This window comes from Hemisphaericaspora subhashii, assembly GCF_019202705.1.
Source record: "Hemisphaericaspora subhashii strain CBS 10753 chromosome Unknown scaffold96, whole genome shotgun sequence".
NCBI lineage: Eukaryota > Fungi > Ascomycota > Pichiomycetes > Serinales > Debaryomycetaceae > Hemisphaericaspora > Hemisphaericaspora subhashii.
In genome coordinates this window covers 13125-32557 of record NW_026057260.1, presented here as the reverse complement: position 1 = coordinate 32557, position 19433 = coordinate 13125, and the positions used below count along the sequence as shown (strand labels likewise).

Below are 19433 nucleotides of genomic sequence, written 5' to 3'. Positions count from 1 at the left end.
CTAAATCANTTTCCTACTCAACAATATTCTCTCTTCAGCAACTTCTTGCTTAACAATCTCTAAATCAATTTCTCTTCTTCCAGTATCCACATCCATTTCCTCAGCAGTTAACCATAATTTACTAAGCTTCACTCCCTTTTTCTTCTTCATATAAATCTTATGACCTAACCATGATAAAAATATTACTGGACCACAAAGATATATTTGAAAAAACGTTTTTGCATCTGCATTTCCTTCTTCTCCAGGTGGAAATAAAGCTGCCCAAAATTGTAATACAATTGTCACTATACATGCAATAATCCCATACCAACTATAATATATCGAAGAAGTATATAATAATTCTGATTTTGGATCTCTTGCACGATAACTCAATCCAGCTCTAAATCTTAAATGACAAATATTTATAAATAAATAAGTGAAAATTGCCAGAAGTCCACTTAAACTCAATAACCAATTAAATATTTGAACCGTTGCCAGGGGAATACAAATCAAATAAGCCAAAAGTCCAAACAGGAACAGAACTGCTAATGCTCCCATAGGACGCCCCTTTCTGTCAATATAATGTAACCAACTAGGACCTTGACGCAATGAACCCAAGGCACACATGACTCTAGTAGCAGCATAAACACCAGCATTCCCAACTGAAAGAACGGTGACTATAACCACACTATTCAATATTGAAGGAAGGACTTTAATATTTGCATTTTTGATGGCAATGACAAAAGGTGATACCGTTACATCAGAAAGTCGACGCAGTTGTGCCTGAAGTTGATCAGATGTATATGGGACTAAAAACCCAATCATAATAATTGATACAAAGTAAAACAATGCTATTCGATAAACGATATGTAATCTGGCTCTATTGATGGATTCTTTAGGTGTACGGGATTCAACACTTGCTAAGGCGAATATTTCAGTACCTACATATGCAAACAGGGCCGATGCTAAGATATAACACATTTGTTTAAATGGCTCTACTGAGTTGAATAGTCCCCCTTCAGGTGGTTGCCAATTCTTGGCTCCAATATAAGGTGTTCCTGGTACACCACCGGTTACGATAATGACTGCTAAAATATTAAATCCCACCACGGCGATGATTTTAAGTATACTCAATATCGATTCGGCTTCTCCATATCCTTTAACTCCAAAAAGATTGATGAATAATATAAATAAGTAGAATATCGTCACAAATACGGCTGGATGAATGGATGTATCCCAGAATTGAACTGACATTGCAGCAGCGACTAGTTGTAAAGGAAGAATAATTAACCATTGTAATGCATAATTCCAGGCAATGGCAAATCCAACCGAACTATCAATGAATAACGTTATAAACGTGGCAAATGCGCCACTTATGGGGAATGCAGTCGCTAATTCTGCCAATGCGGCCAATGTGGCAAACACAATACTTCCAATATAAAACCAAACAAGAAATAATCCAAGCGGTCCAGCATGTGATAAAGCTGACCCTGATCCTACAAATAATCCGGAACCAATGGCCGCACCTAAGGAGATAAGTGTTAGATGTCTAGTTTTTAAATGTCTTGATAATGGTGAATTTGCAGTGACTAATGCATCTCGTTCTAGATCAGTCAATCTTGAATAATCGAATTGTGGATGATTGGGGTGGAAGGTGACTTCTACACTAGGAGTTTGATCTTCTTGAAGTTGATGTGTATGGAGGATTTTATTCCGGAAGTAGATTGGGGGTAACGTTGAATAATCAAATGGTTTGAATGAATCTATGAAGTTTTGACATAGGACTTTTGGATTATAAGATCTCTTCGCATAAGAACATTCTCCGTCTTCAGAGTATGTATATGAAGACAGTAGTGATGATGAAGTTGTCGATGGTGTTGCAGATGGTTGTGGACGCACCTGAGTGCGCGTGGGGTCGCAGTGTTCTAAGTCATACTGATTTGCGGCATTGTTCATTATGTTTATGAGTTCTACTTGTTATAGTTACAGCAGTAGTTGCTAGTATAGTGTTAAGTAAATTGAAGGATATCAACAAGAAGATTATAAATTGAAAAAAAAAAATAAGGAGTAAATATTTATATATCAATGGATAATCAATGTGACCCTTTGTTAGAATAATATTTCGCAATGAGAAAAAAAAATATTTAAAACATTCAAATTTAGAATTTTATTTTTTTTTTTTATTTTATTTGAAAATCTACAACATTGATAATTAAATTAAATTTAAATCAAGTCATGTGGGGGGATGGTAAGCGAGATACATTAGTCACTAATTAAACTTCCCAGTATAGTAGATCTCCGTAAGTATGTATTTATTTTTCCCGTCAATTCATTTACGTATGTGGTTCAATTAAGCTTTGATTGCTATCAATCCTCTTCAAGACTCTGGCTGTAAAAGAATGTTTTTGATTGAAAGGGAGGCAAATGAAGCCTTGGCGCACCATATTATTTAGCATTCAATTAAAAAATAATGGTGGGCGGGAAGTTCCTTTTCGGAATCGTATAAATAGTGGACTGATTAGAGTAGCCGGTATTACAATCATCCCTGCATACCTATATGGTTATGCATACTTAGGGGATCACTTACAATAAATGGAACAATAATGATTGCGTATTAAATGTCCTTCAATGGTACAAAAAATAGCGATTAATTATAATTATTATTGTGATAATTATTTTTTTTTTCTAAAATATCTCAAGAAAAAATAATTGATAAAGACGAAAAAAGAATGTAAACGTGATCACCGCTAAATCTTTAGTTGTTGCATTGAATACGAAAGTGACATGACACCTCGTCGAGACAACATTTGGTTGTTTACCATTTCTCTCATAGGTTCCATGAAGAGTTTTTGTATCAATATTTGCAAATTAACAATTCACTTAATTCGGGATGACTTACGGTCTGCGCTCGCGTCCGTTCCCTGTGTAATCATTGCTAATAGTTTAATTTATTATTTATAAACATATTTTTTAGGGTTTCATGTACCCTCGGATAATGATCCCGGTGTCTTCGATTCTTTCTAAAATATGAAGGTAATTGCAATCTAGTGGCCTATTAAAGATCATCAACTAGGAAATCGATTAGCCGGTTCATCTTTCTTTCATGTCTAAGGTTTGTTGCACTAGCCATACATGGGAGTGCGTGCATTCGGCTATAGATACGAACAAATATTTTTTAGTCTCAAATATGTCAATTCCATGTTGAGAAAATCGTTCTACATGGAGTTCTTCATGATTAAAACAAATCTTGTCAAGAACTTCGAGACATTCTGTTTTGCATAATCACCAGCTATTTATGACTCTAAAATCTTAAATCGTATCAGATTTCGAGTTTGCCAAGCCAATTAGTGAGATGAAAAAATATTTTTTGACCATCAGCCGTGTGTAAGTATTAATATCTTGAGGGGAAGTTGATGTTTCGGTTCTGTTTCTCTTGGCACAAACATCTGTCTGCCAAACACTATCGATATCTTGAAATAGCGAAAAATTAGATTGAGGACTGGCTTGAAATTATTTTTTGAAGTGGTTGCAAAAAAAAATGAGATTCTTTACACTAGAATATTTATGGGATAAATAAATAATATGATTTTTGATATTTACATTTTGTAATAAATAAGAATAAATAGATATTTACAATGAGAAAGGAACTCTATACTTCCTTCTCTTGATTCATGACAATTTCATAGATTTTTTGGTTCGTATCAAATGGATTATCAATGTAAAGATTGTGTCCACCTTCCGGGATTTCAGAATATTCTTTAATCGTGCCTGAAGGTAATTCATTATTTAACTTTTCAATTAATTTAGCGCCAGCTTCAGAATTCATAAAATCATATTGTCCATACATTAAATGAATATTGAATTTAAGTTTCTCAGGGGATTGTTGCAATGTATGAGTGAATTTATCATATAATGGCCATTTACTCACTGTAGCTGGGGTTAACAAATACTTAATATAAATATCACTATTTGTACCCAGTGTTATTGAATTGAATAAATACTCCACAAGCTTGGCAATTTCCTTTTTCTTCCCATAGATTAAATCATTATTATTACTGAAAATTACATTTGGTCCACCATGTTTATCTACCAATTTATTAATTTTGAATAATTTACTTAACCACATCTCAAAATATTTCTGAACTCCCCAGGGACCAAGGAAAGGAAGAATCCTAGGCAAGAAAGGTTGTTTATTGTACCAATTTTTAACATGCTTTGCCGAAAGAATAGGTAATCTTGTTAAGAACTTGAAAGAAGTTGGATCTAAGGATGGCTTTACAACCTCGGTGCTAATTTCAGTATTGGTAACTGCATGGACATGACGTTCTACACCCACAGGTGATAACAAAATTAAGTTAGATAAACTGTCTGGATATTTCAATGAGTACAGACCAGACCAATATCCACCATAAGAATGACCAACCAAGAAATCAATTTTTTCTATTCCACTTGCCTTTCTCCATTCTTCAATGGCACCACAATAAAAATCTTCTAAATCTTTCAAAATTGGTGTAAAATGCCTTCTATATTCCTCAAAGTTTTCCGGATGTAATCTATATCCTTCGATCAACTTATAATACTTCTTATAAAGGGATTTGGAATCCGTCTTGACATTATCCACCATTCTGATTGATGCACAACGAGGAATTTTCCAATAATTGATCTTATCATTCTTAATCTTAGGATTTGAACTTAATCCAAATGTTAAATTATCCAAGAAATGGATATGATAATTATATTTCTTACTTTGTTTAAATTTATTAATGAGTTGAAAATTACGAGCAAAACAACCCAAGCTTGCTCCATAACCATGAACGAAAACAATATGTTTAGTTTTCAATCCTTCTCCATTTATAACCTTCAATCCAACTTCATTCAAATGGTCATCGCGAGAAATTTTGACTTGCTTAAACTCACGTATTATATCCTTATTCTCAGGATGCTTGGTTGGGATCATTAGTTCGACTAACTCAGATTGAACCTCTTCCAAACGATTTGGTTTCAATGATCTTAACCAAACCTTACATGCATATTTAAATGGAAGTTTTTGAATTAGAGTACGATTTGGTTTATATGTCTGAGGAACAACATATCCTGTCGTATTCTTAAATGATATGGATCTTATGAATGTAAGTCTCATGATCTTGTCGTAGTGAAGAAAAGTTTGAGCCCTTGGTTCTTCTGTGTCTTATCAGAATGAAAATTTAAGTCCGGGATGAGAGAGAAGAAAAAAATGAAATTTTGATAGGGCGGAAATATAACCGCATAATTTTCAAAAATATGCCCCGCGGAATTGCCCCGCGCACAGATAACGGTTTTGCTGACAATACATAAGATTTATCGAGGATGGGACTGAACAGCATCGATTAAAAAGCTCGTGGAGTTGAGCATACTTTCCAATATTATCTAATACTTTTCTGACCTACTAATCATATATTTAGGAAGTGGGACAGGGTTTTTGCGAATGCTTATAAGTTCTAAATTGATGGCTACTAATGTCACTAATGTATGGAAGTTCAATATGAAATTATACACAACCTAGTCTATATGAAATTATACATACGAAGCCACGAGCAATACAAAACAAATTTCGTCAATCTTCGTCTGCTGTTTTTTTTTCAAGTTCGATTGGCTTGGGATCAGTATCAGGGTTTTGCAAAAACTCATAGAAATAATTATAAGAGACTCTTAATGCTTCCTCGAGCTTTTCATACAGACGGTCATCGAAGTTTCTGGCGTCCTCATGTATGACTTGAAGTAGTTTCAATAATCGTTGGCACTTCTGCCTCAAATCAAGGGTTCTAACTTCCTTTTCGTCCTCCGTCCGTTTTTGTCTTTTCGACTCATTAATCGGATTTTCCGGGAATGAGCGCTCAAGAGATTGTAGAAGTTCCTCATTACCAGGACCATCTGCTGTTAAATATTCTATTGAAAGCGGGAAATATTCAACATTGGCGCATTCAAAGAACTCGGAGTCCATATCAACAATGTCTGGCCAATCGTTCACTTCAGTGTCTGATAAATGCCTAGGACTCTCAGTTGCCTCTTTTTCTAAGCGTCTACGATAAGAAGCAAAAGCTTGATCGCTGAGCTCCTCATTTGTTTGTTTCTTTGGTTTCTCTTTCTTTGTTTCATAACTGGCACCGCTCCAATTGATAAACCCCAACTCTCTTTCAGCAAGGAAAATGTGTTCACACCAGGTCTTATTGGTACTGAAATACTTGCAATTGCAAGTGGTCTTCAGGCCATTTGGGACGACCCTGAACCATTCGTCTTTCTTGTAGCAACCATCCTTATCCTTCTCGAAAGAGGAAACCAAAATTTTTTTCATCATGTTCATAAATAACCATCCTCAAGCTATCTTGGTCGCTAATAGCAAAGGCCGCATCTCTTTGAAGGCTTTCGGACTTGCTGTCCTTTCTGTTTCCCAGACGATTCAGGCCCCTATTCATCTGTGACATGAACTCTGGTAAAACTACTTCATACAATCTGTAGACGATGTGGTCAGATCTATAGGTACCCCACTTATCGATAGAGAGCCTCCTTAAGGTTGAATCGACGGATTCTATGTAGTCGTTCATCTGAGCGGATGGAACAGAGTCTCCCATGAAGGTCGATGCCCAAAGCTCCCTTTGACGAATCCATTGACTCTCGAAGTAGTTCACCCATCCTTTGTTTTCTCTAAAAGATTCATGTAAGACTTTTCTTATTTCTTCGAATTTTATTGCAGAAGTCGTTTCTCTCATTTGAAGAAATAAGGTGAATGCGTGCGGAACATCACTTTTACCCAAATGCTGATGTGCGTTATTAAGAAACGCACGAGAAATATGCCACAAAGTTATGATCGTGTCCGGCCAAGCTTGTTTGCATGCACTAATTGCCGTCGGTGAACAACAGATTTGGGCCGGGCTGACATGGGTGATAGCGGTTACAAATTCAAAAAATCGGCCAACAATCTCGGGAGTTTGGGAATTTGTAATCATAAATGCCACAGGGGTACCCATTCCAGGGGTAGCATTATTCTTTACCATCAATGTAAAAAGGTATGACGTATCCTGTTTCTCGATACCTATACCAATATTGTGCGTTGAGTCAACATACCAGATTTTATTGTTCCATGGGTCAGTAAAAAGGTCTCTCTGAAATGGAGTCATGAATGAAAAGCTCCAAACCCCGAATCCCTGCAAGGTTCGATCCTCACTTGTATGTAATTCTGCATAACCACCCTGCTCCTTGATATAGTCACCCCATTTTTTTAAACTGAAGAGAAACGTGTGGTGTTTCTGCATTCTGGAATTTATAAAAGTTTTTCTCCAGTTACCAAAATGATACTTATTCATCTTATCATACTCATTAAAGAAACCCTTCTCAACCTTAATATTTGGCTGATAGACATTCTGTTTAATTATTGACCATGAAGCTCCACGTGCAATTGAATCCATTATATTCTTTTTGGCGGCAGGAACCATCTTCAAACCTTTGATACTATCAAGGGTTCCAACCAGATGGTCATGTTTGTAACCCCAATCGACCACAATTTTGAATTCATTCTTATCTTGGTTAACAATGCCCGCTTCTACATATGAACCAATTTCCGGATCTTCACTATCCCATTTTAACTGTCTCACTCTAATGAAAGCAGTGCATTTCTTAGGTTTCATCATGGAATTCGCCTTCCTTTTTCTAGGATTATTGACTGTCGTATCCGGTACAGCTTCTCTATTGATGCTAACACCATCAAGGTCGTCTCTAGTTTCAGCAGGTTGACCAACCACATTATTCGTATCTTGAGGAGACTCTACCCAACTGACATCACTTGGGATTTCTGGTTCACGCCTACATTCATACTTCTGTAAAATTATATAATTTCCTGTGTTGTTATCGTTTTGCGTTTGATGCCATGGGTTAAACCATGTTCGTAGTTCTAGCCACTTTTGGAAGTCTTCATAAGTTTCAAAAAATAATCGAATAGCTCCCCCCATGTCAGTTCGAGGCAATGCTGGATCTGACAATGGTCGGATAAATGGTTAATACTTTTCAAATACAATATTACTCATGTTATGAATTGAAAAAGAAGAGATAGATGATAAGAAGAGAAAGAGAAGGAATTATGTAATTTAATTAGCAATGTTAAAAAAAATTGGTTAATTACGCGCTGGAATTAACGACGCGCGTCATGGAACGCGAATAATAGACAAAAATTGCAACCTACATTACTTGGATGTTTATCAATCAATAAAAGAATGTATATTACTGATGTGTCATCTATGTATTAAAATCCTTTAGATATGGATTTATCTAATGCAATTGAAGATATGAGCATATGTCGACTAATGATTGTGGGCAATAACATAGAAAAACATGTGGCAATGGCTTCAGAAATACGTCGCAAAGGAAAGGGTTAGACACGAAGTGAAACCTCGTCTAAGGGCCTGCACCGGGTGTCAAGTATACCTTTCATCTTCAAAGTTAGTTGTCAGTACCGAATTAAGCGAATGTACCTATTAGGGTTTAAATCTCCCTAATCTAAGCTAAAAAAATTCAGAAGATGCAAGCAAAGGACAAGAGATTTTTAAATCATTAAAGAGTTGCTTGATATTTCTCTCTGGGGTAGGTTGTATCTTTAAATACCTCAATTTTTTGCAGTTATGCAACACTAGCTTGCGAAAGTCACGTTCATAAAGATTATTCTCTCCAATATCTAAAGTTATCAACGAGTGAGGAAATCTTATTTGCTTTCCTGACTGAGTAAACTTGTTAAGACCAATCTGAGATATTCCTAAGTACTCTAAGTCTTTAAAGTTTTCAAAAAAAATCTCATTAGGGATTGTTATGTTATTTCCTTTTAATTCTAGGGAGACCAACCCACTTGGAAACATGTATTCGATATTTGTGAGACCAGTTTCACCGAGAGATAATCTTTTCAAGTTCTTGCAACAATTAGCTAGATCCCAACGTTGTAAAACTTCCGATTTAAGATGAGTATCTTCTGCACTTAAAACTCTTAAATTCTGTGGTAGAATAATCTTGTTAATATCTGATGCGGGTATTCTACATGCAACATATTCATTTTTAACCACTGAATCTAAATTCAATGATTGGGAATCTTGAAATGCTTGGAATCAAAGCTTCTTATTATTCATCCTCCTAAATCGAGAATTTTTAAATTTGGCACATCAATTATCACCTTATTAAGAGCATTTCCTTGTACATGTATTGATTTTAAGCTCGGAGGCAAATAAGATTCAATGGTTTTAATACTGGTATCATTCAAACAGAGACGCTTTAAATTGCGTAGTTCTTGGAAATTAACGTGTGTCAACGATTGTAGAGGGCAATCTTCCAAATTCAAGGAAAGCAATGATGCGGGAAGGATTAATTCATGCATTATGTATGACAGGATACTTAGTTCTAATAGCTTGGGGGGAAATTGTAAATCAGTCCAGGTACACATCGGAGCAGGACAGCCTACAAGCGTTAGAGAATCGAGCGATCGTGGTAAGCTTATTTCATCACACTTGTAACTTAAGGTGTAGCTTCCAGTTATGCTTAGAAGCTTAATGTTTGGAGGTATAGGGAATTGTCCGTCGATTTCTGCGTAACGAGTGTAATCAGTATCAAGTTGTAACACCTGTAGACTTTCTGGGAATTGCATTTCTTTGAATATATTTCTGGATATATGCTCTACTTGTAAGGATTTGAGGTTGGGATATTGTCTAACAGAATTCAACCCTACTCCGTTGCAAGCGACTTTCAAAGATGTAATCAGGCTCGGTAAATGAATTCGCGATAGCGGCGTTATGTAAAAGTCCGATTCGAAAGTCTTAAGGTTATCTAAGTGGGATAAATCACATTCAGAGGTGTCGTTTGGGAATTCAATGTTCAATGCTAATCTTTGTAATGACTTCGGCAAGTTGGGTTTCGAATTGTCACTTTCCAAAAATAAGGTTAAATCTAAAGAAGCCAATTTGGGGGGAAGATGGTGTAATAAGCTTGTATCCAATGGCCAATAAATCCGCAAAATCTGCAAATTGTCCAAACGGTTGGGATATTCAATTAAAATGTGTTTCAGTAATTCCAGGGATCGTACAGTTTCGGGTAAGGAATAATCTCTATCATCGCCACGATCAATTTTGTAGAAATTGTAGGGAAGGCTTAAAATCTCCAACTCCCATGGTTCATAATTCACCTCTAGCTCCACTTCAATATGAGCCCTTTCTAATATTGAAGGTTTCACTTTGTGGATAATCATTATATCTTTCGAATTGCAAAACTTGATGGTTCTTGGTTCAGAATGTGGGTACCTGTAAACAAAGTCGAGAAATTGATATACATCTTCAAATATTCTTTTATGGACAAGACAGAGACCCTCGTCTCCTATTGGAATGAATAGCTTTGGAACTTCTAGTTGTACGGGCCAATTTTCATCTGAGTCAATTTCAATATTGGCCGTTAGCACCTTAAGGGAATATATTCCGATAAGTGGATTATCTAGGTAGGTATTTAAATATTCATCAGGAATATATTTGAATATCAATTCAATTAACTCTGTTGGTAATTCTATAAGATTGTCAATAAACAGTCGTTTCATACCCTTGGGTAACCAAACCAAATTGGTTATCAAGATGAGCGAGCCTCATTGAAATTTTAAACTATGGAGATTGAAAAAAATACTTGCCCCGTAGTAATTGTATGCTAATTAAACTCTTTTTGTAGCACTTGCTTTGTTTTTGTGGTTGTTTCAATAAATACACAGCAGACGATCGTAATCTTACTTCCACCAGAGACAAAAGACTCATTTTAATAGGCAGAAGGGTCTGAGAGATGAAAGTTTTGCAACCTCTAGTACTATGTGTTCAGCAATTTACCGGTTTGGATAAGATTGTTACACTGGGCTGTTGATAATTGCAAGATTTTGCCTAAAGAGATGGAAACTGTTCATTGCCTTTCTACCAAGTAAAATGACGGGTTCTAATTACCAAATAAATAACAATTGTGATTATTTGTCAAGTTTGCAAGGGGTAGGTCTGTCGCCGATTGCTACCATACATTTAACTAACTTCTGAAATTTTTCAGAGTCACTTTTCCTCTTTTTCTTCAGTTCTTTCTCGATCCAATTAAAAAGCGACATTAAATCTTTCAAAAGCAGGTTGATTTTATTACTATCAGCGTAACTTTCCCCCTTCCTCTCAATTATCATTGAAGATCTGATACTACTAGAAAGAATGTTAACAGATCTGAAGGTTGATGATGATGTCATTAGGATTTTTCTTTTTTTAGGTGTTTTGTTTTTTCTGGTGGGTGCGACGGAAAGTGTTGAAAGTTCAATTTAAAAGTTCTTAACTTAGCATATGAATAAAAATTAATTGTTCTTGAATTACTGTACTACCGTGTTATTTATAAATACCCACTCGGTAGAGAAGTGTCTGTCACCTCTTTCAAGCCAAATGTCAGTCTATGGATGGCAGGCGTTTATGCCACCTCCAACTTATCAACCGCCACCTCCAAAAGTGAGTAATGGCTTATCACCAACTATGACTACCAATACCACCACCACAGCCTCAACCAAACGAGGATCTACTGCTACCGCTTCGTCAGCTTTAACAAATGGATCTTCAGTTGATCCAAATGATTTTATCACATACGTAATCCCTGACTTTAATGCAGTCCATTACTTTCAAAAAGATTTCCTACAATCTCAAGAATTTCATATTTTGGAAGAATCACAAGTAACAGGATATGAAATATATCTTGTTGAACAATGGGTCAATAATAGGAATATAGGAAGTGTTGTTACTGCGTATACAGGTAATGAATCGTCCAAAATAACAGTAGCTAGATTCACAATAGTCAAGAAACCTTCAAAACATTATCCTATACGGTTTCAAGAGTATTTGAATGAATTACTTCAGAATCATTCCACCATCAAGAAAATGGAACATGATAGAACGTCGATACTTAGTAATAATAACCTTACGACGGTGGCAACAACTAAGAGTAGGACAAGTGGAAATAGTAGCGGACTTAGAAGAAGAGAAAGTACTACTGAACTTGCTAATGAAGTTTGCTTTGTCACGAACATTACTTCATTACCTTCAAATTTAAATTTAATTCCAATACCTCAAGGTGATGTACGAAAAATAGAAACTTCATTTATTATAAACTCGAATTTAAAGAAATTGCAATGTACAGGTAGATCAATTTCTTTAATAAGTGATAAAATCTCGGATGCAAATGAAGATAAATTTAGACAAATGTATAAAATCTATAATGTGAATATTCCAATTAAATTTGCAATTCAAGAAGTGGTAAATGTTATTCAAATGAGTTTATTCTATTTCGACTTATTAGATGTTAAATATTGTACTGGTCTACTATGTAACAAGACTGAAGAGGCAATAGTTAATTGGTGGAACTTGATTGGATTACCTCATTTCAATGTGAAACCCAATACCAAAGATGGAATATTACCTCCAATCACCGTTGCAGCCATAATAAGTTTAATCTTAAGTGTACGATTGAGATTACAAATAGTAGGAGGATGTGATGTTCCTAAAGATCCATTTGATTTTGAAAATTTTATGATTGCAATTGGACAATTCCAAAGACAATTCAAATTAGAGAAAACTAGAAAATTAGATATGGAAACATTAAATAAATTATTTACAATTACAAATTCCAGATTACAACTTGAAAAAAATGCAAATTATTTTTATTCATCGGCATATTCATCTAGTCATGATCATCAAGATTTTGATCCATTGTTGAATCCTCATAATTATCATCATTTTGATTCAATTTCATCCCCTCCAAATATGAAAGGATCAAGTAGTGGACAAAAACGAAAAGGGTATGGAAAAGAATTGAAAAAGCTTACCAGTGTGGTTAAGAATACCGTACAGGATCATTTAAATGCAGCCAGTAGAGATTTAGACGATATACAAATGCCAAGTCCAAGTAGTAGACCTACTACAGGAAGAATCAGAAATCGAATTGCGAAATTTACAGATGCTGTAAGTCCCTTGGATGTTGAATCTTTAGACCTAGAATTTCTAGTTAAAACTCATTTAGCAGGTAAAGTATTAATTAGGCTATTTTATGGTATTCAAAGTGGAAACACTGCTAATTTGTTCCCTACAAATACAGCAGGCACGACAACAACAACAGCACAAAATGAGAATGGTAGTTCTGGTACGCGACATCATAAACATCATCATCAGCATCAGCATCCCCAACAGCATTTGAATCCATTGTATCCAATGACTAGTCGTCGTAGGGGGAGATCAATTGCAGATGAAGCGGCTTCTTATCAATATGCGTTTACTAGTTTAAGAGATAAAATCGCCCAAACCCATGACTTAACACTAGGTCCTAATAGCATGCACTCAGGTAATGGAGGATATTCAAAAGGATTTAATTTAATGAAATTTGGATTACAGAGTAGGAAAAATCTTTCAGTAACTAGTCGAAAGGGGGGATCACAAGATCATCAACGACAGAAATCAGATGGGATGATTGAAATGAATGGAGGGAATCATAAACAATTAGATTATGATAAATCGGTTCAATCGGCTCTCTTGGATTCATTTTTACAAATATCTTCATCCGATTCCGCATCGATTACCAAAAGTCTTGGATCAAATACTAATATTAGTGTTCCTCCCAGTAGGGAATGTGAAAACCCTATTGCTAGTCTTCAACATCGGTTGAATAGAAGAAATTCGTATCCGTTCTTGTTAGATCAATATGAACAGAACTTAAATACGTCGGTTATATCTAAAAATGATCTGCATGTGAAACCCGAAGTGTTGGAAGTAGCAAGATCTAGACCCAGAAGTTCTAGTATGTCATGTTTGGATAAAGTTGTAGTTGATCCAAGTATGGTTACAATTGCGAAATTTTCACAAACATATTTGGATAATATTAGTGAATTAATGAAGTACGATAATTTAAGGAAGTATTATTTTGAAAATGGTAGCTTACCAGGAGGAGGAACAATTGAAGATCATATTAATAATGAGAGTTTGGAAAGGTCATTCCAGTTGATGAATTTGGATTTGATTAAGTTGAATAATTTGAAGATGTCAACTGATTCAAATAAAACTAGAATCTTGGATGAAGATTTATCTGATCATTTACAATATAATATCAATCTTTTGACTAATACTATTGATAGGATTAGTTATGAGACTAGAATTGTAGTGAAAAGAATTGATGAATTGCAAGAGAATTGTAATTTATTTCAATTAAAATTGAATAATGATTGTGAACGAAGAATTCAAGATTTGACAAATACAATCATTAAACGGAAGAATTTCAAACAAGTATTTTTTGATCCTAAAGAAAGAAGATCAATTGTCAGGAAATTAACTGGGAAATCTGGATCGGAAGAGGATAATGATGATAATGATAATAATGAGGATGACAATGCTGGTGGTAGTGGCATTTTAAGTATGTATGCTACATATGCCTTTGATTGGTTTCTGCATATTTTCCAATTGGTTAGGTTTAATCGATATAATATGAATAATGAAAGAATAAGACAAGCATGGGCAAAGTTGGATCCTAATAGGACCATAATTAATAAGGCATATTCTTATATTGGAAAAGAACCGTCAGCACCATCAGCAACAGCTACAGTAGCTTCTACCTCATTAGATCTGCCGCTGTTGCTGGAGAATAGAACTATATAATAATAAATTATAGTTAAAATTCAATAGATTTTCTAATTGTGAATATTTCATTTAATTTATTAATTGTTGAATCTAAAGTTTCTTGATATTCTTGAGATTCTAAAGTATTTGTTATTGATTCTCGATTAGTAAATTCTTTATCTAACATTGATTGTACTTTATGAATTCCAGTATATAAATCAAATAGATTTGAATCTAATTGGTCTATAATTGGTTGGATTTTATTATGGACATAATGATCATATGCTCTTTGTATTTGTTCTTCTTCTTCTTTATGAATATGATCTTTGTTCTCTAAATATTCTTTTATTGATTCTAAAATGGTTTGATTTTGATCAATTAATTCTTGAAGTTTTTCAGATAGGAAATCTTCCTTTTGAATTTCCATAAGAATATTTAGTCGTTGTTGTTCTAGCTTCTTGATTATTATCTCATCTTGTTCTTCAGGTGATAGTATTACTTCTTCTTCTGGTTCGTTGGTTGTCGTAAGAGCCTCTGCTGCAATTAACTTGTCATAGTCTGGTACTAATTCTCTAGCAATCTTTTCTAGTTTTGCAACTTGATCACTAGATTCAGAAAGCTGTTGTGTTAATGATTGAACTAATGCGGATATGGCCAGCAAATCGTCATATGTCTTTTCCATTTTGGATTTGCTTTTGGAGTGTTATGGATGGTATAGTACTTGGTAGGTTCCTTAAATAGAGACAGGTCGTGTTCCTTGACTAATTTGTCCTTTTATTTTTTCAACGTGTTAATCTTTTTTTTTTATATTTCAGTACGAGAGTGGACGGCTACTACTAACAAAACTGGCTCACCAGAAAATCAGTCGAGAGTGTGAAACGAAAGAACAATTGAACAATTCATTCAAGAATCATCTTCAACCAATTGGTAACGTCTATTAATTGGTAACAAACTTATTATATACATTTACACAACCTTTCATATACCAAGCACCAGCGTCAGATACAGAAAATAATAAATAAAACAAAATGGTAACAATTGGAAATGCTCATGAAGATTTGATTCATGATGCTGTATTAGATTATTATGGTAAAAGATTAGCCACTTGTTCTTCAGATAAAACAATAAAAATATTTGAAATTGAAGGAACTGAAAATTACAAATTATCAACCACATTAACAGGACATGAAGGTCCAGTATGGCAAGTATCTTGGGCACATCCAAAATTTGGATCTATATTAGCCAGTTGTTCATATGATGGTAAAGCCTTAATCTGGAAAGAAAGTCCAGAAACTCAAACTTGGTCAATAATTGCCGAACATAATGCTCATCAAGCAAGTGTGAATTCAGTTAGTTGGGCTCCTCATGAATTAGGTGCTGTATTATTATGTACTTCTTCAGATGGAAAAGTTTCAGTAGTTGATTTCAATGATGATGGAACTACTTCTCATGCTATATTCGATGCTCATGCTATAGGTGTGAATGCAGCATCTTGGGCTCCAATCAGTAGTACCGCTTCATCAGGTCCACAATCCAAGGATCCTTTGGCTTTAAAACAACAACGTAGATTTGCTACTTGTGGTTGCGATAATTTAACTAAGATTTGGAAATATGACGCACATACTAATAATTATGTTGAAGAAGCAAGATTGGAAGGACATACTGATTGGGTTAGAGATGTTGATTGGTCTCCTTCAATTTTAGTAAGATCATATATTGCAACTGCTTCTCAAGATCGTACTGTGTTGATTTGGAGTCAAGATAACGATGGAAAATGGCAAAAACAACTATTAACTGAAGAAAAATTCCCTGATGTTTGTTGGAGATGTTCTTGGTCATTATCAGGAAACATTTTGGCCGTCTCTGGAGGCGATAATAAAGTCAGTTTATGGAAAGAAAACTTACAAGGTAAATGGGAATCTGCAGGTGAAGTTGATCAATAAGTTTAAAATTGTTCTTTTTAAGGTTTTTTACATATAGAAGTAACATGTCTCTATCCCTATTTTTAATTAAAATTCTGTATTTTTACTTTCTGAATTAACAAATTTACAATTCATTAACAACAGCCTCTATAATTTTTTGAACATCTTTAGATGCCTCATCTGCTGTTTCCAAAACTTCAGCATGACTAGCCATACCTTCATCTAACGGCTTTGGATTCTCTTCAAACGCACTTGGTGGTTCTTCACCTACAGCTGTGTTCGTAATCAATGATAATGCCATTACTCTCATATTGCAATGACGTGCAACAATAACTTCAGGAACAGTAGACATCCCCACAGCATCTCCCCCTAGCATTCTAATCATCCTGACTTCTGCTCTAGTTTCAAAAGTTGGCCCAGCTGCAAAGAGATAAGTCCCTTCATGAATGGTTCTAGTTAATTTCAATTCATGTCTAGCCTTGTTGAAAAATAACTTTCTCAATTCAAAATCATAGGCATCTGAAAGTGGTTGAAATCTTGTTCCAAATTCGGACAAATTTGGACCCCTTAATGGATGATATCCTGCTAAACCAGGGAAATTGATATGGTCAGAAATAACCATCAAATCACCACTCTTGAAACCTGGATTAGTACCACCTGCAGCATTGGTAACTACCACAGTTTCAATATTTAATTTACTGGCTAATCTTACAGGTAAAGTAGTTTCTTGGAAAGTATAACCTTCATAAAAATGTAATCTCCCCAACATACACATTACGGGAACTTTTTTGGGTCCAATTAATCCAAATAATAATTTCCCTGCATGACCGGGAACGGTAGATTCTTTAAATCCCGGGATTTCAGGATATGGGATTTCAATCCTTGGTTCAGAATGTAATTGATCAGCAATGCCTCCAAGACCTGATCCACAAATGATCATTACCCTTGGGTTGCTTAATTGTTTTTCTGCTTCAATTCTCGATTTAACGGAATTAGATGCATCGGTGATGATTTTAAGGTATTCTTCTGGAGTTATATTTTCGGCCATGTCTTGGGAATAAGGTCTGTCTACTGGAGAAGAGAAGTTTATTAACAGATGAGATTTTTGGGAGATGGAACGAAGATGGAGAAGATTATTTTTTGGTTGCCCTGGTGTGGCGAATCTTGTTCGGGATGACTTGCCTAAAATGGATTAATGCCGTGCCTCACTATGTGACGCGTGATCTATGTACAAATTAATAAATATCGGTCTATGTAAGAATGTCTATTCCTGTTCTGGCCACCATAGTGGAGTATTAACCTTTAATCCTATTACCTTGTTTCCGTCCTTCAACGAAGGAATTTCAATTTTATATAATTGGCACTTTTCAATATCTGAAATTCCAAATAATGCTAGTCCTAAATTATCCTGTACTGTCATGATCTTTCCACTACTCGATTTTCTCTTCCTAACCGGCTTGGAAGAACCAAATGGAGAAGCGCCAAATGGGTTTGGTGCTTCTTGTTGCTGCTCTGGCATTTCTTCTAATGCTTCTTCGATCAAAGGAGTTATTTCTAATTTTCCAAGAGTAGAAGGTGGTAATTGCTTCAAAATGGAAATCACTGAATCTGTGACGTCCAAAGTCATATCGATTTGTTGAATTGCTTCAATATTCTCCTCATTAATTTCAAAAAATTGTACAGGAAATATTCTTTTCCTTATTATTCCATTATTGAATGTTCTAATAGTAAGTTCTTGTCCAATATAGCATCCTTTTTCTAAAGATAATCCATTAATATAATCCAAATTACATTCAAATGGTAATAATGAAACATCTTTTGGAGCGTCATGACTCTCAAACAACCCATTCACAAATCTTCTTTGCAGTACTGTATCTTCTGGTACAGCATCTACAGCGTAACTTGCTTGGAATTCAGTTGAGAAAAAATCTTTTATCGGTATACCTTCTTCATTTTCTTCACTTTTAGTTATTGGTTTGTTGGTGGTTACTTTTATCCCGAAATTTGGGATTCTATTATCGAATGAAAATCCAATGATATGCTTTGCGATGTCTTTATTAAAGAAAACTTCGTCCTTAATGAATGAATTGGCATTTTGTAAGGCATTGACAGGATCTGTACTTCTGAAATATTTGTCCTGAACCAGTTCTAATAATTCATCAAAGCTTGCCGTATCATTATAATAATAATATGAATATAAGGATTTTTCATGTGCGATTTTAATCTTGGCACTTAATTTATGTAATTTTAATACCATTAATAAATTAGGATTATCAACTTCCACCAAAAATCCAGGTTGCTTCATCTCATCATCAAATTGTCCTTCGAAATTATGAAATGGATGAGAATAGAGGAAACAATCAGTGATTACTCTTCCCTTTGAATTCAAAAACATGGAATTAATCCCATCTCTTGAAATAGTTATATTCTGTTCTGGGTCATATATATCTTCATGCATTAATCCCCAATTGGTCTCTATATCGATGACTTTTGAAAGATCTGCATGTTTGGAATCAGAATCGGTGATGGTATGTTGTTTCTTCTTGACTATATTTGGAAGTAAACGAGAAGTTGTTAGTCCATTCAAGAATTTGGTTGAATCCTTTCCTGTAATTCTTATGAAAGTTTTGGATAAGGGCGCAATGCCGCAATATTGAAGCATCGTGGTTGTACTTATTGCCCGTTGACTATTGATTATTAGAAGATTTGTCATTGCAGTTTTTTTTCACAACCAATTTTTCGGCCCCGGGATTTCCATATTTTGGTTAATACACGTACTCGTTGAAAATTGTTGCAACCACTAGTTTGCAACCATTTCCTAATGTCTCCCATTGAGGTAGCAATTGCCGTGTGTTCAGTGAGATTTGGTTCTTGTGAG

At 34.9% G+C, this 19433-nt stretch overlaps 8 protein-coding genes across 8 annotated transcripts; 2 read left to right on the top strand and 6 right to left on the bottom strand. All coding sequences in view use genetic code 12, as the record gives it.

Annotated features, from left to right (window-relative positions):
- J8A68_002130 (uncharacterized protein) lies at positions 1-1935 on the bottom strand (the record flags this gene model as incomplete). The annotated part of the gene is made up of 1 exon (XM_049405848.1): positions 1-1935. The coding sequence occupies one exon, from the start codon at positions 1933-1935 to the stop codon at positions 1-3; it is 1935 nt and encodes a 644-aa protein (XP_049264580.1).
- A 1693-nt stretch (positions 1936-3628) lies between these two features.
- J8A68_002129 (uncharacterized protein) lies at positions 3629-5119 on the bottom strand (the record flags this gene model as incomplete). Its single annotated transcript, XM_049405847.1, has 1 exon — positions 3629-5119. The coding sequence occupies one exon, from the start codon at positions 5117-5119 to the stop codon at positions 3629-3631; it is 1491 nt and encodes a 496-aa protein (XP_049264579.1).
- A 453-nt stretch (positions 5120-5572) lies between these two features.
- On the bottom strand, positions 5573-10570 carry J8A68_002128 (uncharacterized protein; the record flags this gene model as incomplete). Its single annotated transcript, XM_049405846.1, has 4 exons — positions 5573-6271; positions 6477-7984; positions 8744-9064; positions 9445-10570. The coding sequence occupies 4 exons, from the start codon at positions 10568-10570 to the stop codon at positions 5573-5575; spliced, it is 3654 nt and encodes a 1217-aa protein (XP_049264578.1).
- Positions 10571-11426: 856 nt separating this feature from the next.
- On the top strand, positions 11427-14672 carry J8A68_002127 (uncharacterized protein; the record flags this gene model as incomplete). Its single annotated transcript, XM_049405845.1, has 1 exon — positions 11427-14672. The coding sequence occupies one exon, from the start codon at positions 11427-11429 to the stop codon at positions 14670-14672; it is 3246 nt and encodes a 1081-aa protein (XP_049264577.1).
- Positions 14673-14685: 13 nt separating this feature from the next.
- On the bottom strand, positions 14686-15315 carry J8A68_002126 (uncharacterized protein; the record flags this gene model as incomplete). The annotated part of the gene is made up of 1 exon (XM_049405844.1): positions 14686-15315. One exon carries the CDS (start codon positions 15313-15315, stop codon positions 14686-14688), a length of 630 nt encoding a protein of 209 aa, XP_049264576.1.
- Positions 15316-15661: 346 nt separating this feature from the next.
- SEC13 (GTPase-activating protein) lies at positions 15662-16576 on the top strand (the record flags this gene model as incomplete). The annotated part of the gene is made up of 1 exon (XM_049405842.1): positions 15662-16576. The coding sequence occupies one exon, from the start codon at positions 15662-15664 to the stop codon at positions 16574-16576; it is 915 nt and encodes a 304-aa protein (XP_049264575.1).
- Positions 16577-16679: 103 nt separating this feature from the next.
- On the bottom strand, positions 16680-17603 carry PNP1 (purine-nucleoside phosphorylase; the record flags this gene model as incomplete). The annotated part of the gene is made up of 1 exon (XM_049405841.1): positions 16680-17603. The coding sequence occupies one exon, from the start codon at positions 17601-17603 to the stop codon at positions 16680-16682; it is 924 nt and encodes a 307-aa protein (XP_049264574.1).
- A 216-nt stretch (positions 17604-17819) lies between these two features.
- J8A68_002123 (uncharacterized protein) lies at positions 17820-19217 on the bottom strand (the record flags this gene model as incomplete). Its single annotated transcript, XM_049405840.1, has 1 exon — positions 17820-19217. The coding sequence occupies one exon, from the start codon at positions 19215-19217 to the stop codon at positions 17820-17822; it is 1398 nt and encodes a 465-aa protein (XP_049264573.1).
- Between the last annotated feature and the right edge of the window lie 216 nt (positions 19218-19433).